Source organism: Macrobrachium nipponense, chromosome 39, assembly GCF_015104395.2.
Source record: "Macrobrachium nipponense isolate FS-2020 chromosome 39, ASM1510439v2, whole genome shotgun sequence".
Taxonomy (NCBI): Eukaryota; Metazoa; Arthropoda; class Malacostraca; order Decapoda; family Palaemonidae; genus Macrobrachium; species Macrobrachium nipponense.
Window position 1 is genome coordinate 6,536,632 of NC_061099.1, and position 22,500 is coordinate 6,559,131.

Sequence of the window (22,500 nt, forward strand, 5' to 3'; positions counted from 1 at the left end):
AACGATCCTCTGGGACTATGGTATCAGAACGGATAGGGTGATACGTGCAAAATAGACCAGAAGTGACGTTGATTGACAAAGTCAAGAAGAAAGTATCACTCATTGATGTCGCAATACCATGGGACACCAGAGTTGAAGAGAAAAGAGAGGGAAAAAAATGGATAAAGTATCAAGATCTGAAAATAGAAATAAGAAGGATATGGGATATGCCAGTGGAAATCGTACCCATAATCATAGGAGCACTAGGCACGATCCCAAGATCCCTGAAAAGGAACCTAGAAAAACTAGAGGCTGAAGTAGCTCCAGGACTCATGCAGAAGAGTGTGATCATAGAAACGGCACACATAGAAAGAAAAGTATGGGTCCTTAGGAAGCAGGATGCAACCCGGAACCCCACACTATAAATACCACCAGTCGAATTGGAGGAGACTGTGATAGAGCAAAAAAAAAATAAATAAATAAATAAAAAAAATAATAATAATAATAATAATAACACCATACATAAACATACATAACTAGACTCACAAGCCAACACGAATCCCAGAGCCCCCAAAGCTAGCGAAAAAAAAAAAAAATAAGTAAAAAAAGGTAAACAAAACAAAAAAAGACCCGAAGGAGGAGCCAAGCAGCGTCCTCCCATCGCAGCAGAAACGAGAGCAGCAGACAACCTTAGCAAATGCCACTTCAGGGAATAATGCGACGTTTAATTAAGATTCCACCTGACATAATTAGACGACGAGCTGTAATACCCCACCTCTCTATCCTCTCTCTCTTCTTCATTCTCATTCTTCTTCTCTTCTCTTCAGTGCACAAGGAGACGCCGAGAGGGTGACTGTTTTCAAAATGTAGGAAGCATTTCGACGGACGGGATTTTTAAGATTTTTAATCCTCTTGGCACAAGACTATACTATCCAGCTGAATGAAGCTTGGTTTCAGTGTATAAAATGCAATCAAGTTTAAAGATAAATTAATACACACACACACATACACATACATATATATATATATATATATATATATATATATATATATATATATATACGATATATATATATATATATATATAATATATATATATAAAGGTTTTGCCACGGAGGAAAATGAAAGAGGCGAGAGCCAAGAACTGTCGGTCTAACACAACCCTTTAACTTAGGCACAACTGATCATACAGTGCAAAAAGCATAGTAAAAGTAGTCTTAATATCCAAACTGACATTACAAGATTAGCATAAGGTCGATTTTCACTCTACAGAAACGAGAAAACTCCTGATGGCAAGATTAGCGATCTTATATACTTCGTGATCAAGTTATTCACACACACACACACACACACATATAATATATATATATAATATATATACCTATATATATATATATATATATATATATATATATATAATACACACACATAACTCCTCTACTGCACCCATGAATATTACATTGCTACCGCCACAACCCGGTAGATGCAAAAACCCAAAAAGCATATGACCCTAAATGAATAAAAAAAAAATAAAATTAAAAGAAGTCTCCTCTGTAGCTCACAGACCAAGACTTACATAATACAATAAGACGAGGTTATCAATCCACTCGACACAGCGACGGATCCAGTCTTTGCAGAATCCTATAATATACTCAAGGGAAATAACTTGAAAGCTTAGTTGCATTAGATGGAAGAATGCAAATTCACAACGAGAGAGAGAGAGAGAGGAGAGAGAGAGAGAGAGAGAGAGAGAGAGAAGAGAGAGAGAGAGAATTACTAGATGGTATTTATGGATATATAGGAAGAGAAAAGTGAATCTGATTAGAGAGAGAGAGAGAGAGAGAGAGAGAGAGAGAGAGAGAGAGAGAGAGAATTACTAGATGGTATTTATGGATAGATAGGAAGAGGAAGGTGAATCGGATTCATGAGAGAGAGAGAGAGAGAGAGAGAGAGAGAGAGAGAGAGAGAGAGAGAGAGAGAGAAATTATTAGATGGTATTTATGGATATATAGGAAGAGGAAGGTGAATCGGATTCATAGAGATTGAGAAGAGAGTAAGAGAGAGAGAGAGAGAGAGAGAGAGAGGAGAGAGAGACTGAGACTTCCTCTTCTATCATTAAACCCTCGTTAGTAACACAGGTGATGGCAGGATATCCTTAATTAACAATTAAGGTATTCAAAACATTCGATTGCCGATTGTTGATGTGCCACAATTAGTCGGGGTGGCCGCTTTGTCTTGTGCGACACAACGAGGGCCACAGATAATGATTTTAGGAACTCCTTATCACACGTATAATGTGTTCTCAGTAGGAGATCGGGGCATGAAGTGTCCAACCTTAAGTGAATTTCCGAGTATGAATTTCCATAGCGCACAAAGTGTTTTAGTTTGAACATACCCAAGTATAGTTACATACCCAACATAGTTAAGTAAAACATTATAATAGTCGGACGGAGAAGGTGAACTCAAGCTGGTGCCCCAAAATACTATACATTAAAATCATTGCAAATCCCCAAGGCTTTCTCAAGCTGACATTCAGCTTGAAATGGACACTAGCCTGTGGAACGTAACCTAGCTAATCCCAGAGAAACTTATATTTCTTAACCGGTGCTGTTTACAACTTCTGGCGGCAGTTTATTCCACGTGTCACACATCCTGTTTGTGAAGAAGTTACCACAATTGGGTGTGTTGTATCTCTTCCATTCTAGTTTCCATCCATTATTTCTTGTCTGGTTTTCGTTTGATGCGACTAGTTTACCGTCTACTTCTGCCATGCCTTTCAGTATTTTGAATCTCCCTATTAGTTGTCCTTGAGAGAGAAAGAGAGAGAGAGAGAGAGGGGGGGTTACAACGAGGTTACCAAGAGAGAGAGAGAGAGAGAGAGAGAGAGAGAGGAGAGAGAAACTTAAGCCCTGTTTCTCTCACTGCCACTGTTGACGGAAGCGACGTTCTCCGGCTCCAGTCGGTATTATTGTTATTGTGTAGAACGTAATCCGGACCTCTCTATCCATACCGAGCCCCGCGTCCTTAGCCATACTCCGAATAAAGGCGGAAATACCATACTCTGAATCACCCATTGTTTTCCAGGGGGAATATATAGTACCCGGCCTTCAGAAGGCGTGACAAGCTGTTTGGAAACAAGGTGAGTTATACAGTAAGCTGTTATCATCGACGGACAGGTAGCGCGGGGGATGACGCCAGACTGGTGAAATCAGCCAAGTATGACTCCTCGGATAAGAGGAAGTGTTGTAGTTCGCTGTATGATGACGACGATGATGATGATATTATTATTATTATTATCATTATTGACAATTAAAAGCCACAGTAGTGTTAAAATATATTATTGTACAATGCTAAAAATTACTGGAAGAGACTTTCGGATACGGGCAGTCTCTCCTAGTAATTTTTAGCATTGGACAATAATATATTCTAATACTACTGTGGCTTTTAATTGTCAATATTACAGCCTCGTTGCGGAGGTTCCTTAGTTCATTATTATTATCATTATTATTATTATTTTTTTTATTTTTTTTATTTTTTTTTGTTGCTCTATCACAGTCCTCCAATTCGACTGGGTGGTATTTATAGTGTGGGGTTCCGGGTTGCCCATATAGCCTTCACCTTAGGAATCACCATCACTTTTCTTACTATGTGCGCCGTTTCTAGGATCACACTCTTCTGCATGAGTCCTGGAGCTACTTCAGCCTCTAGTTTTTCTAGATTCCTTTTCAGAGATCTTGGGATCGTGCTAGTGCTCCTATGATTATGGGTACGATTTCCACTGGCATATCCCATATCCTCTTATTTCTATTTTCAGATCTTGATACTTATCCATTTTTTCCCTCTCTTTCTCTTCAACTCTGGTGTCCCATGGTATTGCGACATCAATGAGAGATACTTTCTTCTTGACTTTGTCAATCAACGTCACGTCTGGTCTATTTGCACGTATCACCCTATCCGTTCTGATACCATAGTCCCAGAGGATCTTTGCCTGATCGTTTTCTATCACTCCCTCAGGTTGGAGCTCCGTATCACTTATTACTGCAAGGTAGCGGATATTTTATTGCACAAGCTCCAGTGGAAGGCTTTTGCCACTGAATCATGCCTCCTTTTGTACTGGTTCTGTGCAAGTTGCCCGGGTTATTTTGGGCTTGGCTATGTGGTTTATGGTTTCATTTTTCGTATTGCACTTCCTACATATGGGAGAGATGTTATTTCCGTCTATCGTTCTTTGAACATATCTGGTTCTTAGGGCCTGATCTTGTGCCGCTGTTATCATTCCTTCAGTTTCCTTCTTTAGCTCTCCCCTCTGCAGCCATTGCCACGTGTCATCGCTGGCTAGTTCTTTAGTCTGTCTCATGTATTGTCCGTGCATTGGTTTGTTGTGCCAGTCCTCTGTTCTGTCTGTCATTCTCCTGTCTCTGTATATTTCTGGGTCTTCGTCTACTTTTATTAGTCCTTCTTCCCATGCACTCTTTAGCCACTCGTCTTCACTGGTTTTCAGATATTGCCCCCAGTGCTCTGTTCTCAATGTTGACGCAGTCCTCTATACTTAGTAGTCCTCTCCCTCCTTCCTTTCGTGTTATGTATAGTCTGTCCGTATTTGCTCTTGGATGTAGTGCTTTGTGTATTGCATATGTTTCCTGGTTTTTCTGATCTATGCTGCGGAGTTCTGCCTTCGTCCATTCCACTATTACCTGCGCTGTATCTGGAGTTATCTGGCACTGCCCATGTGTTTATGGCTTTTATCATATTTCCGCGTTGAGTTTTGACTTGAGTATCGCCTTGAGTCTCTGCATGTATTCTTTCCTGATCGTGTCCTTCATCTCTTGGTGTTTTATATGCCCTCCTTCCATTATTCCCAGGTATTTGTATCCTGTCTCATCTATGTGTTTGATGTTGCTCCCATCTGGTAGCTTTATCCCTTCAGTTCTCGTTACTTTGCCTTTTTGTATGTTGACTAAGCGCATTTTTTTTTCTATTCCAAACTCCCATCCTGATGTCCCTAGATACAATCCTTACAGTCTGGATTAGGGTATCTATTTCCTTGATGCTTCGACCATACAGCTTGATGTCGTCCATGAACATCAGATGGTTGATTCTGTTGCCTCTTATCTTGAGTTGGTACCCGGCATCCATCTTCTTGTAGTACTTTTTTCATAGAATCATGGCTACTACGAAGAGTAGTGGGGACAGTGAGTCGCCCTGGAAGATCCCTCTCCTGATATTAACCTCTGCTAGTCTTATTCCAGAGCTTGTAAGTATTGTATTCCAGTTGCGCATTGTATTTTTGAGGAAGCTGATGGTGTTTTCCTCTGCCCCATATATTTTCAGGCATTCTATTAGCCATGTGAGGGGCCAAGGACTAGAAATTCAAGCTCCCGAAGGATACGGTGTTTATTTAAAAGAAATTACAGAAAACAATAAGAAATATAGAACAAACGTATAAACGAAGAAAAGAAGTAGCCACTAGATATTTTTACTGGCATGATTTTAGGTATACATACACACACACACACACACACACACACACACACACACGCACAGACAGAAGCATTATCTTCACTTGAAAAATGTCCTCGAATATTCGTTTGTGAGTGTTCTTACATGGCCTTCGGAGAATCCCGTCTCAAGACTCTAATACAATAATCTGGGATACGTGCATGGAAGTCTGCAGGTATGAAACTGCAGGTATGAAAACATAAAACAGTCGCCACTTTGAACAATGCCACTTTTTAAATATATAACTCGTTTGTTCCAACAGGAGGAGGTTAATTAACCTTGACTCGCAGAGCGAGAAAAAAAAAAAAAAAAAAAAAAAAAAAACAAAAAAAAAAAAAAAAAAAAAAAAAAAAAAAAAAAAAAAAATCAGCCCCGAAGAATGGAATGGAAAGAAATGGGATATAGATGCCAAAGGCCAAGCGCTAAGACCTGTGAGGTCTCTCAGCGCTAAATGGAAATTAACCTTAAGGAGGTTGTTTGATTTTGATTTACATAGATTTTTAACATTATGCCAAGCACTGGGATAACTAAGGCCATTCAGCGCTGAAACGGAAATTGACAGTAAAAGGTTTGGAAGGTGTTACAGGAGGAAAACCTCAAAGCAGTTGCGCTATGAAAGAATTATTAGGAGAGGGTGGACAGTGAGATGGATGAGAGAATATAAGCGGAAGTACAGCAAAATGACTTAAAGAGGTTGTAAAGACGTAACAGGAGGAAAACCTCGCAGTTGCACTACGAAACAATAATTGTTAGGAGAGGGTGTAGAGTAAGATGGAGGGAAGAGAACATGAATGGAGGTACAGTAAAAGGAACAGAGAAGCAACAGCATTGGCCAGTTTACTTTTAAAAAAAGTGGAGGCCGTGTAAACCTTACCACTGAATTTAGTACCTGGTGGTTGGTCGGCTATGTTGGTTGTGTTCATGGTACAATGAGACTCGAGGCAGCTCCTAAAAACTGCAAGGGTTAATGCTGTCTGGAGGCTACAGAAACATACGAACACATTACAATAAATATATATATATATAGTATATATATATATACATATATACATACATACATTACATACAAATTCCTACATACAATTTCAATACACACACACACATCACCACCGCAACAGAATGGCTTAATAGTCAAATGGGCATTACTGCCCTGGATCAGACTCTCTCACCACTAGCCTGCAGAGTGCCAAAATCAAGATGCTTTTGCCCGGGTTTCAGGATGACACGTAACCTTTCGGGTCTGGATGGCAAGTGCAGGTAATCCCTCCTGGGACCAAAACTTCTCTTGCCATGAAGATGCTTAGGTCCGAGTAGTCTCGATACAATTCGTCTTGTATTTTAACAATTCACTTACATTTCTGTCGAATCATTTATGAATCTCTCAATCTATTTTTTCTTATTAATACATGATCTCTTTTTTTCCTGCATTCCTCTTCACCTTCTGTTACTTTTCTCTGATGTACACCGTCATATTCTTTAGAAGCTTGAATTTCAGGTCTAAGGGCCCTGAGGACTTGTTCCATATGAACATAGTTCATCTTCTGAATAATAATAATAATAATAATAATAATAATAATAATAATAATAATAATAATAATAATAATGCAGAGGAGTGGGCTCCTAGAAGCGGCGCACACAGTAAGAAAAGTGATGGACTCTGAGGGAGGCAGGATGCAACCCGGAACCCCACACTATAAATACCACCCAGTCGAATTGGAGGACTGTGATAGACAAAATAATAATAATAATAATAAATAAAATAATAACTGAGTTTACTATCAGCCTTGTATAACTTTCTAGTATTTTTGTACATCACCTGTAAGCCATTTCGTCTACTGGAGGTTGCTGTAAAGGCAGAAGACAATATACAATGCACCGTTCATCTGGCAAGCTAATGACTGTCCAGTCCAAAAGAGAGAAAAATGGACCAGTGTGATGTTGGACGGTCCACTGAGAGAGAACAAAAAAAAAAGCGAGCATGACCTGAAGAAGCAGCTAAATCAGAGAAAGCACCCAACTACTCATTCATTTTCTTCCGCGTCAATCCAATATGCTCCCTTCAAAAAGGATTTCCAGCGGACTTGACCCTTTTCCTGCATATTCTCACATGTCAGTATATTTGTCTCTCGTTCCCCCACACCCACACGGCCCCCTTTTCATTTCAAAGCCTTTGTAAGCCACCTGCAGCATTTATTGCTTCTCCTTCGTTATCTTCTCTCTCTCTCTCTCTCTCTCTCTCTCTCTCTCTCTCTGTCGTCACTTGAAGCGTTTTTGCTTCAGAGAGGCAGAAAGAGTGATAACTCTCTTTCGTTCTTCAATACCCTCGCCAGGACGAGCGTTTTTATTCCGAGCGCCCTTTCTGCTCTTGTGTGCATTCACTCACCTTCAATCAATTTCTTTCGTGAATATTACTGTATCGTCTTTCTTTTCAACTGTTGTCAAAATTGTTCGCCAACTTACTATCGTCATCCATCTATCCTGTTGTAATTATAAGTGTCTATGCATATGTACATTTGCATACATACACAAACACACACACACACTCACACGTATGGCCATGTAGGAAGATGTACGGAAAAATGGACGGAAGACTCCAGATACCACATAAAGAATATATATACACACATATACATACATATACACAGATATATATATATATATATATATATATATATATATATTGTATATATTGTATAGCCATATATACATAAATACTGTAATTGTCTTATCAACAGCCAATCAGGAGCGTCGTAAGGGACGGGCCTATAGACATCAGATGCTTGGGTGATGTGAATCTACTAGAGTGATGCCTTGTATGCCCTAGCCCACGCACAATAGCAATAACTTGAGAATGAATGCGTAGGCGTATATGTAGTAAGCCATAACTGGCGTTCAGTCACTCAGTCGATACCGAGGTAAACACAGACAGAAAAAACGGCAATATTGATTAAACGATGCTACTCGAACTTCGCCTTCCTTTACTCTATGAACTATTGAGTTAAGTGCCTTAGTTTTTTTATTTTATTTATTTGGGGTATTACATTGAACAGGCAATAGAGAATATATATATATATATATATATATATATATATATACTATAGATATATATATATAATACATGTGTATTATTAATGCGTATATATAATCTATATGTATGTATGTATGTACTGGGAAGTAAACGGCTAAGCAGATATCGTCATTGTTACCCTACTTCCAACCCAATAATGGCATGTTAAAATCCTGGTGAGAGTAGGATGACATATCACTGGTAAATTCCTTTGGGTGTACGCATGTGTGTGTGTATATTTATATATATATAAAATTTCACACACATATATATGAATGAGAGAGAGAGAGAGAGAGAGAGAGAGAGAGGGGGGGGGGGTGGAATTCGCTCATCATTCTTTAATGAGAGAACTGCCTCCACCACAAACACGGCCGATTTAAAATTGTGTCATTTCTGTCCAAAACACGGGGAAGACTTTCAGTTCTTTCCCAGAGAGAGAGAGAGAAGAGAGAGAGAGAGAGAGAGAGAGAGAGAGAGAGAGAGAGAGAGAGAGAGAGAGAGAGACTTTTATAACACTGTCATCGATAAGCCAATACTGGTGTCGTTATAACCAATTCCTTGGGCAGTAAAATAATAACAGCAGCAGAGTAGCCAATAATGTATCGAGATCTATAAATACAACGGCTATAATATCCATCACATCGGCTATAAAATATATATATAAAACCCGATGACGGTACTACATGGAATTCTACGTAGAAAAACCAAGCATAAATATCAATGGGTGTTTCAGCTTACGGGTACGAGAATGCAAGATACAAAATAGAAGTTATATATATATATATATATATATATATATATATATATACTATATATATATATATATATATATATATATATATATATATATTATATATACACACACACACACACATATATATATATATATATATGTGTGTATATATAATATATATATATGTATATATATATATATATATAACAAAAGGAGCCCATAAAAACACTAAAATATAGACTGAAAATACTATATTTCAGAGATTGCCGTCTCACTCTTCAGGTAGACAGCAGTCTCTGAAATATAGTATTTTTCTCTCTATTATATTTTGGCGTTTTTATGGGCTCCTTTTAATATACAATACATACATGCATATATACTATATAGATTATATATATATATATATATATATATATATATATATATATATAGAGAGAGAGAGAGAGAGAGAGAGAGAGAGAGAGAGATTTTTGAGAGGATAGAGAGGAGAGAGAGAGAGAGAGAGAGAGAGAGAGAAGAGAGAGAGAAGGGGGGGCGGCTGAATGATATTGGTTACTAAAACTGGCGTCACAACATGCAGATTATTGACTTCGAGAGAGAGAGAGAGAGAGAGAGAGAGAGAGAGAGAGAGAGATGACATTACATCAACACTGATATAATCTGGACTGGAGATTGTGAATTTTCCAATGACTTTCTCATAAGCATCACACGAAGTTTGGAAAATAAAAGTTGAAGGGCGCCAATTTGGTAAATCACTCGAGGGAATGAGCTTTTAATGAGCGAGGGACGACGGGCCAGCAACCCCATCCCATAAGTAAATGAGTCTGATGGAATAATCAATTTCGTCTTACTATTATCTATATTACTTCATAAAATCCAGTAAATGAATCAGGGATGTGATGTTGACGTTAAGAAAAGGTAAAGTGCTGCTATTCAAATACCATTCAGTTTAATCCTGAATTACTATAATGAATTACTCAGTTCGTATGAAAAAATTATTATTATTTTCTTTTTTACTATAATGAGTTATTCGTCATTTGAACGATTTTTTTTTCTTGAAAAGGACACAGACCTTATAAAATAATGACAATACTGTAAGGCAACTTCTTACCTTCAACCATCTCGGCTTAAGCAAAGTACTCACTCACCTGAAAGAGAGAAATAGTCTGTCAATGAATTTAAACTACACCAAACATTGAACGCACTTTTCAAAGCTAATGCGAAAATGCTTTATTTCATTCGTGGCTTAGCTGCAGATGTGACGTGCACTATATTCCTTCAACATTTAGCCTGTCGACGAGTTTTTACAGCAATAAATCTTTGCCTGGAGAGTTCATAATTCATTCACAGTTCCGTCACACTTTTAACATAATTTATGGATCTCCCTTTTCTCCCACGAAGAAAAAAAAAACAAGAAAAGGTCACAACCTTCTTTCTTTGTTAACAAAATGTCAGCAACGACTTCTTTTTGAGGTGCTCAAACCGAGGAAAACCAGATAGCAATAAGAGAGAGAGAGAGAGAGAGAGAGAGAGAGTAATTCAAGGCAACATTCTCAGCCGACAGCAGAAGGTCAGACCAAGGCTAGACAAACCAAAAAGGTCCTCTGACGCTGTTCGTGAATCAGAAGAAAGGCTTAAACTAATAGTTACCATAACTCAAAAACTATAACTTCCGAAGTAGCGAGCTCTTATTAAACTTACATTTTGGGGGGAATTATGTCATTTATTGATCTCTGCTGTTGGCTTTCCAAAGGGTAGACTTCAAGTTTAAGCGTTAGGTATATTTACAGCTTCCCAAACTACGTGAAATATAGTGCTCACTCTTTCCGACTTCCGAAATTACAGTAATTAAATTAAAATTTATGTTATGTGTGTGTGTATGTGTGTGTGAAAGGTTGCTCCTACTCTCTATTTGGCTTCCCAATATGAGTCAATATTAATTTCTCTTTCTCTCTAAGCTACTGGCTTTAACAAAACAGGGTTAAATAGTGCCACGATTCTCTCTCTCTCTCTCTCTCTCTCCTCTCTCTCTCTCTCTCTCTCTCTCTCTCTCAATGAGCGGCGAAAGACCTCAAATTCTAGAGATGGCCATTTGAACGGGGTCTCCTGCATCTTCGTCACTGGACCTTTGCAACGGCCCCCAAAATAGATGAACTGACTCTGCTTTCAAAACAGACATATAACACTTAGCCAAACGCCCACGTCAGTCAGCCCGGGCGTGTCTGAAAGTCAGGGGGGGGGGGGGGGGGGGAAGGTGTCTGAAATAGCACCGCACGAAGGGGATTTATTGTGGTATTACCGAGCAAATCTTTCTCTAAAGGGAAAGGGAGTTCCGATGACAATGGTGAAGAAAATAGATTTTTTTTTTTTAACCCGCAGAGCCTGACTGGGAATATTTATCTAGTTTTTGCTATGGGATTTCAGAATCGCAGAAGCGTTCGTAAAAAGATATTTAAGACTGTTATATGTTATATTGCACGTCTTAATACTCTTACTTGTTTGTGATGTAACATTTCATCTATAAAGTTATTGAGCATTTTCGTTTTTTTGCTATTCAAATTGTGGCTCTAGACTTTGACTTGTTTTGAAGATTTTATGACATATCTTATTCATACGTATACATATGTATATATATTATCACACACATAAACACACACACCACACACATAAACACACACACACACACACACCACACACACACACACATATATATATTATATATATATATATATATATATATATATATATATATATATATATATTATTATATATATAACACTAATTCTCAAAGCCGAAGGACAATAGTCCCTACTCCGAATGATTTCAACTAAAAGCTCTTTCATGTTATATCTATCAAAATGATTGGCAGATTTGCTGTCACCCTGAACACATCAGGGGAGCGGCAAAAGTCACCGAAAGTGTCAAAGAAAGCCCAGGAGTCAGGGCTTGAGGACGTTTTGAGTGGGGAACAGACGAGGAGGGCAGATGATGAATGACAAGCATCAGGAGAAATCATGGAGAGGGAGGTGCTTGGGACACGAGGAAGAGAGACCTGGGGTAAGACGGGTAAAAGACTGAGAAAACAACAAAAATAATAATAACTTACTTATATTTAATTAGAAATAATTTTTCTGCACTGTTTAACATACACATTATTTTTTTTTACATTTTCATTCTAACAAATAAATTATCAATATATCCTATAAAATAAATAAATAAATAAAATAACTAAGTAAATAAACTAACGATTTTCTTAGAAAAAAATTTTCTGCACTGTTTAACATACACATAATTAATTTTTTCACATTTTCACTCTAACAAATAAATCATCAATATAATCTAAAATTCATGTATCTTTAACGCAACGCAAAATAAAAAAAGAAAAATTAATAAATAAATAAAATATATAAATAAACTATATATTTTCTTAAAATAATTCTTTCTGCACTGTTTAACATGCACATTATTCATTTCATACATTTTCATTCTAATAAATAAATCATAACTATATCCTAAAATAATAGTAAAATTCATGTATCTTTAACTCAACACGAAACACCTTTTTCAGATCCTTTTAGACCTTTCCTTACCACCCCCATCCCCCAACAACAAAGTAGTTTGTCGGCTTACAGCCCAAGTAAGCAAGAAGAAGAAGAAGTAGAAGAAGTAGAAGAAGTAGAAGAAGAAGAAGAAGACAACATCACACATTCTCACTTTCACTAGAATAAGTAAGGAGAGCATTAAACACAAGAATTATGTCTTCTAATATTTATCCCTTCAATGTATCTTCCTCGATTTCCAAAAAACAAAGAAGAGAAACCGACTAATGGCTTTGGAGGCCAATAAATCAAAGAAAGGGGTTCTCAGAAAACTAATGACCCAAACAAAGAGCTTCAACGTGCAAAAAACAACTGGGAAAAAAACTAATAGATTCGTCTGGGAAAACTCTGGGGATGACACATATCACGAGCTCTGGTCTTTCATCGTTATGAAAATTATAAAGAGTTAGGGAAAAAACACCATTCACGAAAACAAACATTTCATGTTCTCTTGATGACTCTCTCTCTCTCTCTCTCCTCTCTCTCTCTCTCTCTCTCTCGAGAGAGAGAGAGAGAGAGAGAGAGAGAGAGAAAACGAAAGTTCATGGCACAAACAAAATATCTCTTTGAAATGAACTATAATAATGACATTCCACATACATAATTTCCATTATTAAAATGGATAAAATCCTATGAGTGCATTTCCTAACATAATCAAAACTCTACTACTACTAATACGAGAGAGAGAGAGAGAGAGAGAGAGAGAGAGAGAGAGAGAGAGAGAGAGAGAGAGAGAGGGTGGGGGGGTGGGGAGGGGGTTTACTGGTTTTGTTTTGAATCTAGGCGCCGCAGGACATCGGAATCCGTCAAATTAAAGAAACTAAACCGAAATTCATGTTGAATATGGCGAGTAAGCCCGCGCAGATTTCACGTTCATGGCTACTGTGTATTGCCTGGTTAGAATCAACAGTTTCTGAGGCTATTTCATCACAAAGATTGATGATACACATTGACATACACAAGACTTCTATTCAATAATGTACAATAGCTACATTCGAAGTTGAGAATCTGACACAAACATCTCAATTCAGTTGTCCCTCCATAACCTTCAAGGAATGGGCAGTTCCACCAACGAAGCTATAAGAATCGCATTAATAAACAAAACTCGACTTGCTGTGTGAGAAAGTTGCACTCAAACCCAACAAACGACGACTTTCGTGACGTGAGCCACCCAAAGCAAATTGGTATCCTTGAAAAATGCGAAGCACGCCGCGATCTATGTATCTCATCACCATATCAGTGTTGTTTATCCCAATCCCAGGTTCTTCTTGTAGAAAGTGAAACGGACGTCAGAACTCCCAACTTACTGCGCCACAACCCACCGACTTCCTGCCTGGATTGCCTGGAAGGCGAGTTGCGAAAGTGAAACCCTTGTCGAAGGTGAGGAGGTCCAGAAATCGCCTCTGATACCCTTTATTTTTCGACATAACTGTGCGATACCGTGTCACCTGTGCGGATAAGTGACTAGTATGCGTTGAAGTTTCACCTGGGAGCCATTTGACGGAAACATACGTTACTGTGCACAGGTAACTTTCAGTGATGCCTCCGGGCTACGTTCCGTTCCTTAGTACACCCGCTGAACAGTTTTTTGATTCCCGTTTGATTCCCGCTCGCAGAACGATTCCTAATCTTCGAAATACTTAACAGTAAGGTTCTTTGGCCCATGTTTCCTTCGATTAGACTTCCACATGAACAAATATTTAGGTTATTCATGCCAAGGTCATTCAGCATTCCTGCTGGGATCCTACCGGTGCGGACGCAAGTAGGCTAAGGAGGTGCATAGCCTAGCCTAACCTGCGCTAGGTCCATATGGAACGGTTTCGCTAAATTTAAGGTCACTAATGGCCCGTATGACTGGGAAAGACGATTAAATTGGTTTCACAAAGTACTGAGTATTTTATTATAGCTAATAAAAATTCTGTTGCATGTCAAGGTTACACTGCTGTTGTTACACATAGCAGTCACTGCCTGAAGCAGGAAGTACATGGTTTAATGCTATAACAAATACCTAGTACACATATTCCTCATAAAATATGGGGGATAGGTGGAAATTCATAAGCGCAAAAAAGAAGATATAGATAATTGTAATGAAGATACTGAATTATTCTGTGGAAATCTGTGATATTGAAAACGGGAAATATAGGCTATTACCCACAAGGTGCATTATAATCATACAGTTGCTTATCACTGATAACAACTAACAGCTGATGGTCTGTTATGTAAAGTTTATGAATTTTACATCAGATAGACTTGAGAAAACATTTATTTTAGTGTAATACACTTCTCTTAATTTTTAACATTTTATGGAGATATATTTCTCCTTAAATATAGTCCATGAATAACAAATTTTATTGCCCAATAATTATAATTTAGTAATGAAACTATGCTATAACATACAGCATAATTGTTAATAGAAATATTGTCTCTTACGGCATTGTCGCACTGTGCAGTTCTAGAAGCATGTCATGCCATTTACACATAAAACTGGAAGGTAGTTTTACTCAAGTTTAAAAAAAAACTGGAAGGTAGTTTTACTCAAGTTTAAAAATGGTTTCAGTGATAATATGTACTTATTGAATTACTATAATATTTACAAGAACCACCAAAAACCAAACACTAACTATTGTATTTGAAATACAGTACAGTACATTACAAGATATGAAGTAAATCATTCGCATGAACGTTTCAGTCCTGTTTAAGAGAAAATAAGCCGACTCAAAAACTGTTTGTTCATAACTCCTTAATTATTATATAGATCACAATGTCAAGTTTCTTTATCTAAGGCAACAAGTGATTTTATGCCAGAAAATGCAAACGTCCATTCAGTACATCACAGGTACCATAATGTTATAATAAATTCTGGAAGGAAAATGTTATCTAATACAATATATTATATACATGTAAAAGCCATCTAATCATTATCATTATTCAAAATAAACAAACCTTTACATAAAGCACGCCTAAACCGCTACTTACTCTAGACAGTTATCTACAGAATTAAAGGCCAATATGTATGTGAAAACAGAGGAAATAAAATGTCAAAAATACATAAAGATAGATTAAACAGAAAATGAATATATATATTTAAGCAGTAATACACGATTAAATCTAAGGTAGTGGTACAGGTCTCTTTGAAGTACTGTAGTAGTATTACCCTACAACCTTTCCCAGTGTTAAAGGCATGAAATGCTTTTGGTATTGGGCAATGTAACAATAAGGTCTCAACAATATAGAGATATTGATGGGCTGCAAAGCAAGTAGCTCACACCAGTTCTTGGAATGCAGGCATATGGAAGAGGACTAAACATGATATCTCCCATTGATAGTCCATCATAATTACCGTAAAGAATAAAAAGAAAGTCACTATACTTGAGCAGTCTTGTTAAATAGACAAAGATCCCTGAAAAATGCTGCTACCCAGTTCAAAAGGTAGGAGAGCAGTAGTACAATACTATTGGTAAAACAAATGTTTTCAGGCTTGTGCACTATAACCACCATCACTGTACAAACGGAAAGCCTTGTAAACATTGTTTGGTGATAGGTGCTATAATTATGAAAGCCTGAAATCAAAAGGTATACAGGTACAAGGTATTTTCAAATATTCAGAATCAAGTTCAGTGTTACCCATGAACAATAAATCAAAGGATGAATATTGCAAGAGGAGCTAATAAATCAAGAATGTCTTAACATTACTGGGGTTAAGCCTAATAGCCCACTCACTGTATCATTTCATATCTGTCAAGGCTAGCAACAACTTTTCATATTTGTGATGGAGCAAATAACTGCAATATGAGTTTGCAACATTTGCATAGTCATATAATTTTTCAAACACCAACTCTAGAAATTAATATAAACAACTAAGACACTAAACCACTAACCTGATAAACACTAGGCAAGAAAAAACTAAAATGATCAACAACTCACTAAAAATATCAACAGCTTTTGTTGCTAATTACCAGATCATCCAGATCATATTTAAGCCTATGGTTAGCTAAGTCAAAGGCAGCACTAAATTTGTACAAGGCTGGATTTGTCTACTAGCATCAGTTTTCCTGTGTACAGGTTTGGACTCGTGTAGAGTATAATGTCAAAGTTGTTTGCAACTAGTTAGACATAAAAGTACCATATTGTTTCTGTCAAGAATTTTCTGGATTCAAGTTAAGATAAGGAGAACTTGTATTAAAGTTGAAGGGTCAAGACTTTGGTCTGCAGTGCAATCATCACCTTTACAACACTGTAGAACAGACACCATACTACATAATTTTGCTCAACCAAAAAAATGCTATTTAGAGGAGGACATCAGACATAAAAAAAACAAAAACAAAGGATAACTCCTTTTGAATCTTCTTCAACAGAAATTTTAAGCTTTCTTTGACAGTATCAACCTTTTTTAAAAACCTCAGTGTTATCTCCTATAGATTTAAAAATACCTCCAGCAATGTATTTACTGAAGTTTGGTGATTTTTATTAAATTCAGTAAGGGTTTTTTTTTTTATGCAATTCAAATTTTACCTTGTTAAAAGTGTTTTATGTTGCGCTACAGTTTGCAGTACAGCACACTCCTATTATAATTGCAGTTAGTGATTATTGTATCAGACAATAATGAGATTGTTTACTTGTTAAAGGTTTAACAACCAGGATATGAAGCATTGACTTCCTAAAATAATTCTTGAATCTGACAATAACCTGGTCCATGGTCTGAATGAATGAGAATGTATTTGGTGCTGGGAATATTGCTGTTAATAATCTGTTATGAGTAGAAAGTGAACTAGAGCTTTATTTCACCAGCAGAACAGCCCAAAGATCCCTATGTGACATTGTTTTCTCACTGACATGATGGATATTCACACAAGGCTTGAGTAAAATAAAAAAAACCAGTCCATGGTCATTCAGCCAATGAACCAAGCATGCTCTTTATGTTAAGCCACAAAGACCTGAGCTGCTGTGCACTGGCAACATATTAAACAGGAGGCATTAAAGATTGAACCCTTTCAGTCTTGTTATAGGCTAGTTGGGCAGGGTTTTGCTAAACAGCCCAGTCTCACCATTACAAGGTTCCTAGCTAAGGAAACATAACTTACCCTCTTTTGAATTTTGTTTTGCTGCTGTTTGTAGTGGTAACTACACCTGTGCCATATTTAGTTCCAAGTGTCAGGTTCTCAAATCTTAAACTGTTTCACAGCCACAGCAAAACCTTCCATCATGACTACCTTTGCTTGCAGATACACTTGAACACAATATCCTTTCTTATGTTTATTTTCCATTTTCACTTTAAGGTGTCATACAGACGGCAAAATTTAATCATTTGATAATGAAGGAAAACTCCCCCAGCTTATATGGAGTCTAAGACAGCTGCAAATATTTGCTAATTTTCCTTGATTTATTTTTTTTTCTTTGTTTTCCATTTTCCCATATGTGGACATTCTATTCTGTGGAAGCTTGCGCTGTATAAGTCAATAGCCTTTTTATAATGGGAGTATTATCTCCAGCATCATAGTATTCAGTTCCCTTCAGTGCCCAGCCATTCTGGCTCTCTTAAACCAGCTACAGAGTGTAGCATGGAGGCTCCCTTACTAGTTTAAACTTCCAAAGTACATTACTAACTTGAAGGGCTTTAACTTCCCTTGAAATTTAATTTAGTCAATATTTCAGTATTTTTCTTTTGTAATTTGTTTTTAGTTGCTACTTATGCCCTAGTTTGGGCTATGTTTTGAACTGGTGAGTTTATTGATATAAAGCTAACCTTCCTCATTTCTCCAGCCTTAGCTAATATGGCACTAATTGACCCACAACTCACTTTTTCATGTATGCTTAATTCTGCAAACAGTAGTCCAATCTAAGTAGCCAAGATGAAAACTTTCAATTGATTTTGCAATCTACTGAAATCTGGAATATATTGGTCACATTCATCAGATCTGTATATACTATATTACAATCATATAAAAATGAACTCTTTATTTTCGTGATTCCTTGTAAGTTTTGGGTACATTTTTCAGCAAACAACATGAAATTTGAATTTGGGATTGATATAAAGAACCTCCTCCTATGCTAGAACTCTAATCATGGGTGGGGAAGTTTCACTATTTCACTTCCAGGTTTGGATTTCAAGATATTCAGTAGTAAATGGTACCCCCAAACAAAGCTTATAATGCTGATGTATTTATTAGCAAGAAAAACAATAAAACAAACTCCAATTATTACAATTCAGTGTTTCATTCTAATGCACATGAAGGGTAAACAATGAGACTTTATTCACATTTAATATCATAATTTTGACCAAATTATTCAGTTTGCTTTCATTTTAATCTGTACAAAGCAATGACATATTGTCTCTTTATGTGAAACTCACTCTGAACTGCCATGGCATTTAACTGAAGAAGATACTGTAGGATTTTATGCAATTTACATGTTACAGAAATATGGTTATGTATGAGCCAAAATGTTTTACAAGAAATTCTAAATGATGGTGTTCAGTAGGCCATAGGCTTTACACTCAAATGGACTCATGCAGTTTTTCTAGTCATGTGCAATTGTGCCAAGGGTTACAGTCCAATTTTATGTGATAAATATTATAATTAATGGAAGCTTTACAGAAGTGATTTGAATACAACTCCAATATTTTTTTAAGAATATTTTTTCTATGATATGACCACGGATTATTAATGCAAGATCTGTTTCAAGTGCTGCATTTAAGTAAAATCACATTTAACCATTGTCCTTCATAATTGATTCTTAGGCTGTATTTACAGTTTTTCACGCAAAAACCACAGTTAATCTGCGTTATTATTTATAAAAATAAGTTTATTGCATCTTTACAAGTAAATCATCACAGTAACTATTCTGCACTTTTATATATATATATATATAAAGTATTGACAGTGAAAACATTAAAGAACAATTGTAGTATTACTGTATCACATATCAACAGATCTCAGTCTTTCTGAGGAAAGGAAAAGAATCTCTACTTAGTACTGTAACGTACTGATGGCTAAGTGTATTATTCCCAGCTTATTATAATTTAGTCTCTTATTCTGGGCATTTTAAAGCACAATAATCTAAAACAACATTCCATGAAATCCTGTGGTTGGTTATTCAAGAGTTTCTCTACACTATACAGATAAGCTAGCCTACTTACTTCTACGTGGTAGTGGTTCTCAGCAACTCATAAATTATTACAGCCAAGGATTTCTCCCCCATAGATATTCTAGCCATGTGCAGAGTGTCAGAAGGAACACATAGTATTCCCAGTGTAATAAATGGCCGCAACGCATAGTGTTTTCATTACCACACATAACACATTCCCCTACTATACTCCTATGGTAGATTAGTATTGCATGTGTTTACTACAATATCTTCCGCAGACTATTTCCATTATAATACAAGATTAATGAGGAGTGTGCTGATGTTTGTAATCACTCTTGCCTTGTTATTCTTACAAGGAAAAGGTTGGATATCTTTTCCCCAATTCCCTTATCTAGAATTTCCAGAGACGATCTTAGTATTCGATATATATTTTTTTCATTACTACATTACCCTAGTATTTTAAGCTTACTACATTCTCTTCTGGCCCCCCGGTTCTAGAGTTTCGTAACAACCGCTGGATACTAATTTGCATAAAGGTTGAGGACGTGAAACGTAATCCAGACATTCACTATAGAGAAAGGTCACACCCATAAACAAAAGATATTGGTTGTAGGTACTTGCAATTGTTGCCATTTAGCTACTTAGTGATAGTAATATACCTCACTGACTTGTTTTGGAGTACTTTACTTTTATTACCGTTTGAATGAATGTCTATGATATTACTTGACCATAAATAATAGAAAATATGAACTTGGTTTTGTGTAACTCATTGCTGAACTGGTTTGTAGAGTTAACTGGGAGGTAAAAAATGAAATGCAATGAAGATGAATCTTTGTCCGTTGCCTGTTACGGTTATATTAAATAAAACTGGAAGTTCAGCATCAAACAAGAGTGGGACACCTAAACAAAGTAACCTAGATCACATTTCCAATGGCCGGTTCCGCGCGAATGCCGCTCGCAAATTCCTCCACTCTTCAACAACTGTTGTCACCACATTCTCAACCGCCTCACCTCAACGGCTTCGCACCGTTATCAATGACCTAGGCTTACGGTTTCTACCTCGACAGCCTAATGCTCATCCCTGTAAAGGAGGCTAGATCTACCTTTCCATCTTCATGAAATCTTTATCATTTTCACCATAAAAACAATAGAAACCCGTTTTCTCAGGACATTCACATTTCCATTTAACTGAATTGCTGTTTTTTTTTTAGATAAAACGTGAAGCTGGTGTAAATGCTATATATATATATAATTAAAAGAATGTCTATTTCATTTTCTTAGCAACATGTAGGTAATTAAAATTAAGATAAAGTAACATGGGCCTATAGTTGAGTATCATAACCAAATTCTCAGAGTCTATTGTTCTTTTACTAGGTTTCTTTGATCTGTTTTGACATTTATTCATTTTGTTTCACAGGCAAGATAGAAACTTGGCGCCGACGGCCTTTGTTTTTTTAGCCCCTCCGTCATATTTCCGGAAACGGTAAGAAAGTTTTTGCATTTTCGGAGGCTGGTTCTTCTTCTTCTTCTTCTTCCATGGCATTCTAAAGGAAACTTGGAACACATACTTTCTCTCTCTCTCTCTCTCTCTCTCTCTCTCAACTATATAATCTTCACTGATTATACTTCAAGAGGACCTTGCACTTTTTGGCATCACTGGGCATGTCCACCAAGGTGACATATTTAGCCTTATACTCGGGTACAATGCATGCAGGTACCAAACACTGGGAAGACGCAAGATACTAACAAAAATGATACCGAGATAAAATGTGAACGGCCGTTTTGAACGTACCCTCCTACATACTAACACCCCCCCCCCCCAACTGGGTCCACACAATTCAATACACTTCAATATACAGCCATTATTTCAACACGAAATCTGACGTGATGTAAATGAGAAACACAGATATCACGTTGCCAACGCCGACCCTAAATAATTAAACGCAGATCGTGTTCCCCGACATTTCTCTTGAATAAGTGAAGGTCCACATTGTTTGGTGACGAGGCTTCCTTAACCTACGTTAATATTACATCTCCTATGAAGGAATGAAGCGCTGACGAGGTGTCGTCATCACACTCTTTAAAGGGACACTGGTCTTGCTGTGGTACAAAACTGCTAAATATACTTTGGCTTTCAGGCTTAGTGGTGATGGAAAAAGGCTGTAGGCTGCTATCATTTCCCACTGAAACCCCTTCTGCATGGATGAATGATTCACAATGCTGACATGACGGTACATGGTAGCTACTTTATACCGCATGATTGGACAGGTAAGTAGAATGCAAACAAATATGCATGACAGAAGACACAGGTAATGTCAGTCTTCGAACTAAACAATATTTTCTAAAATTTTATTAAACTATTTTTTTATTAAGAAAAAAAACCGCTAATTTATGGTAAGTGATTATGAATATTTCATCCGGAATTTCGTTAACTGTTCACACGGCAAACGAACTATTTTTTTTTTTTTTTTTAGTATTATAATAATAATTCTTCTTGAAATGTATTTTGGCAAAAGCTATAAATTTAACCAAGTGCATTT

The 22,500-nt window shown here is 36.9% G+C and overlaps 2 protein-coding genes across 3 annotated transcripts in view; one reads left to right on the forward strand and one right to left on the reverse strand.

Annotated features, from left to right (window-relative positions):
* Positions 1 to 22,500, reverse strand: part of LOC135210073 (probable cationic amino acid transporter) — a 291,242-nt gene that overhangs the window by 102,310 nt on the left and 166,432 nt on the right. The gene's annotated exons all lie outside the window — the stretch shown is intronic.
* The window catches only part of LOC135209900 (adenylate cyclase, terminal-differentiation specific-like), a 33,146-nt gene continuing 24,555 nt past the window's right edge, over positions 13,910 to 22,500 (forward strand). The window contains exons 1-3 of the mRNA XM_064242641.1: positions 13,910 to 14,257; positions 21,378 to 21,443; positions 22,099 to 22,228. Coding sequence (XP_064098711.1) covers positions 22,168 to 22,228 — 61 coding nt within the window. The 5' untranslated portion in view covers positions 13,910 to 14,257; positions 21,378 to 21,443; positions 22,099 to 22,167. The remainder of the gene's footprint in view (positions 14,258 to 21,377; positions 21,444 to 22,098; positions 22,229 to 22,500) is intronic.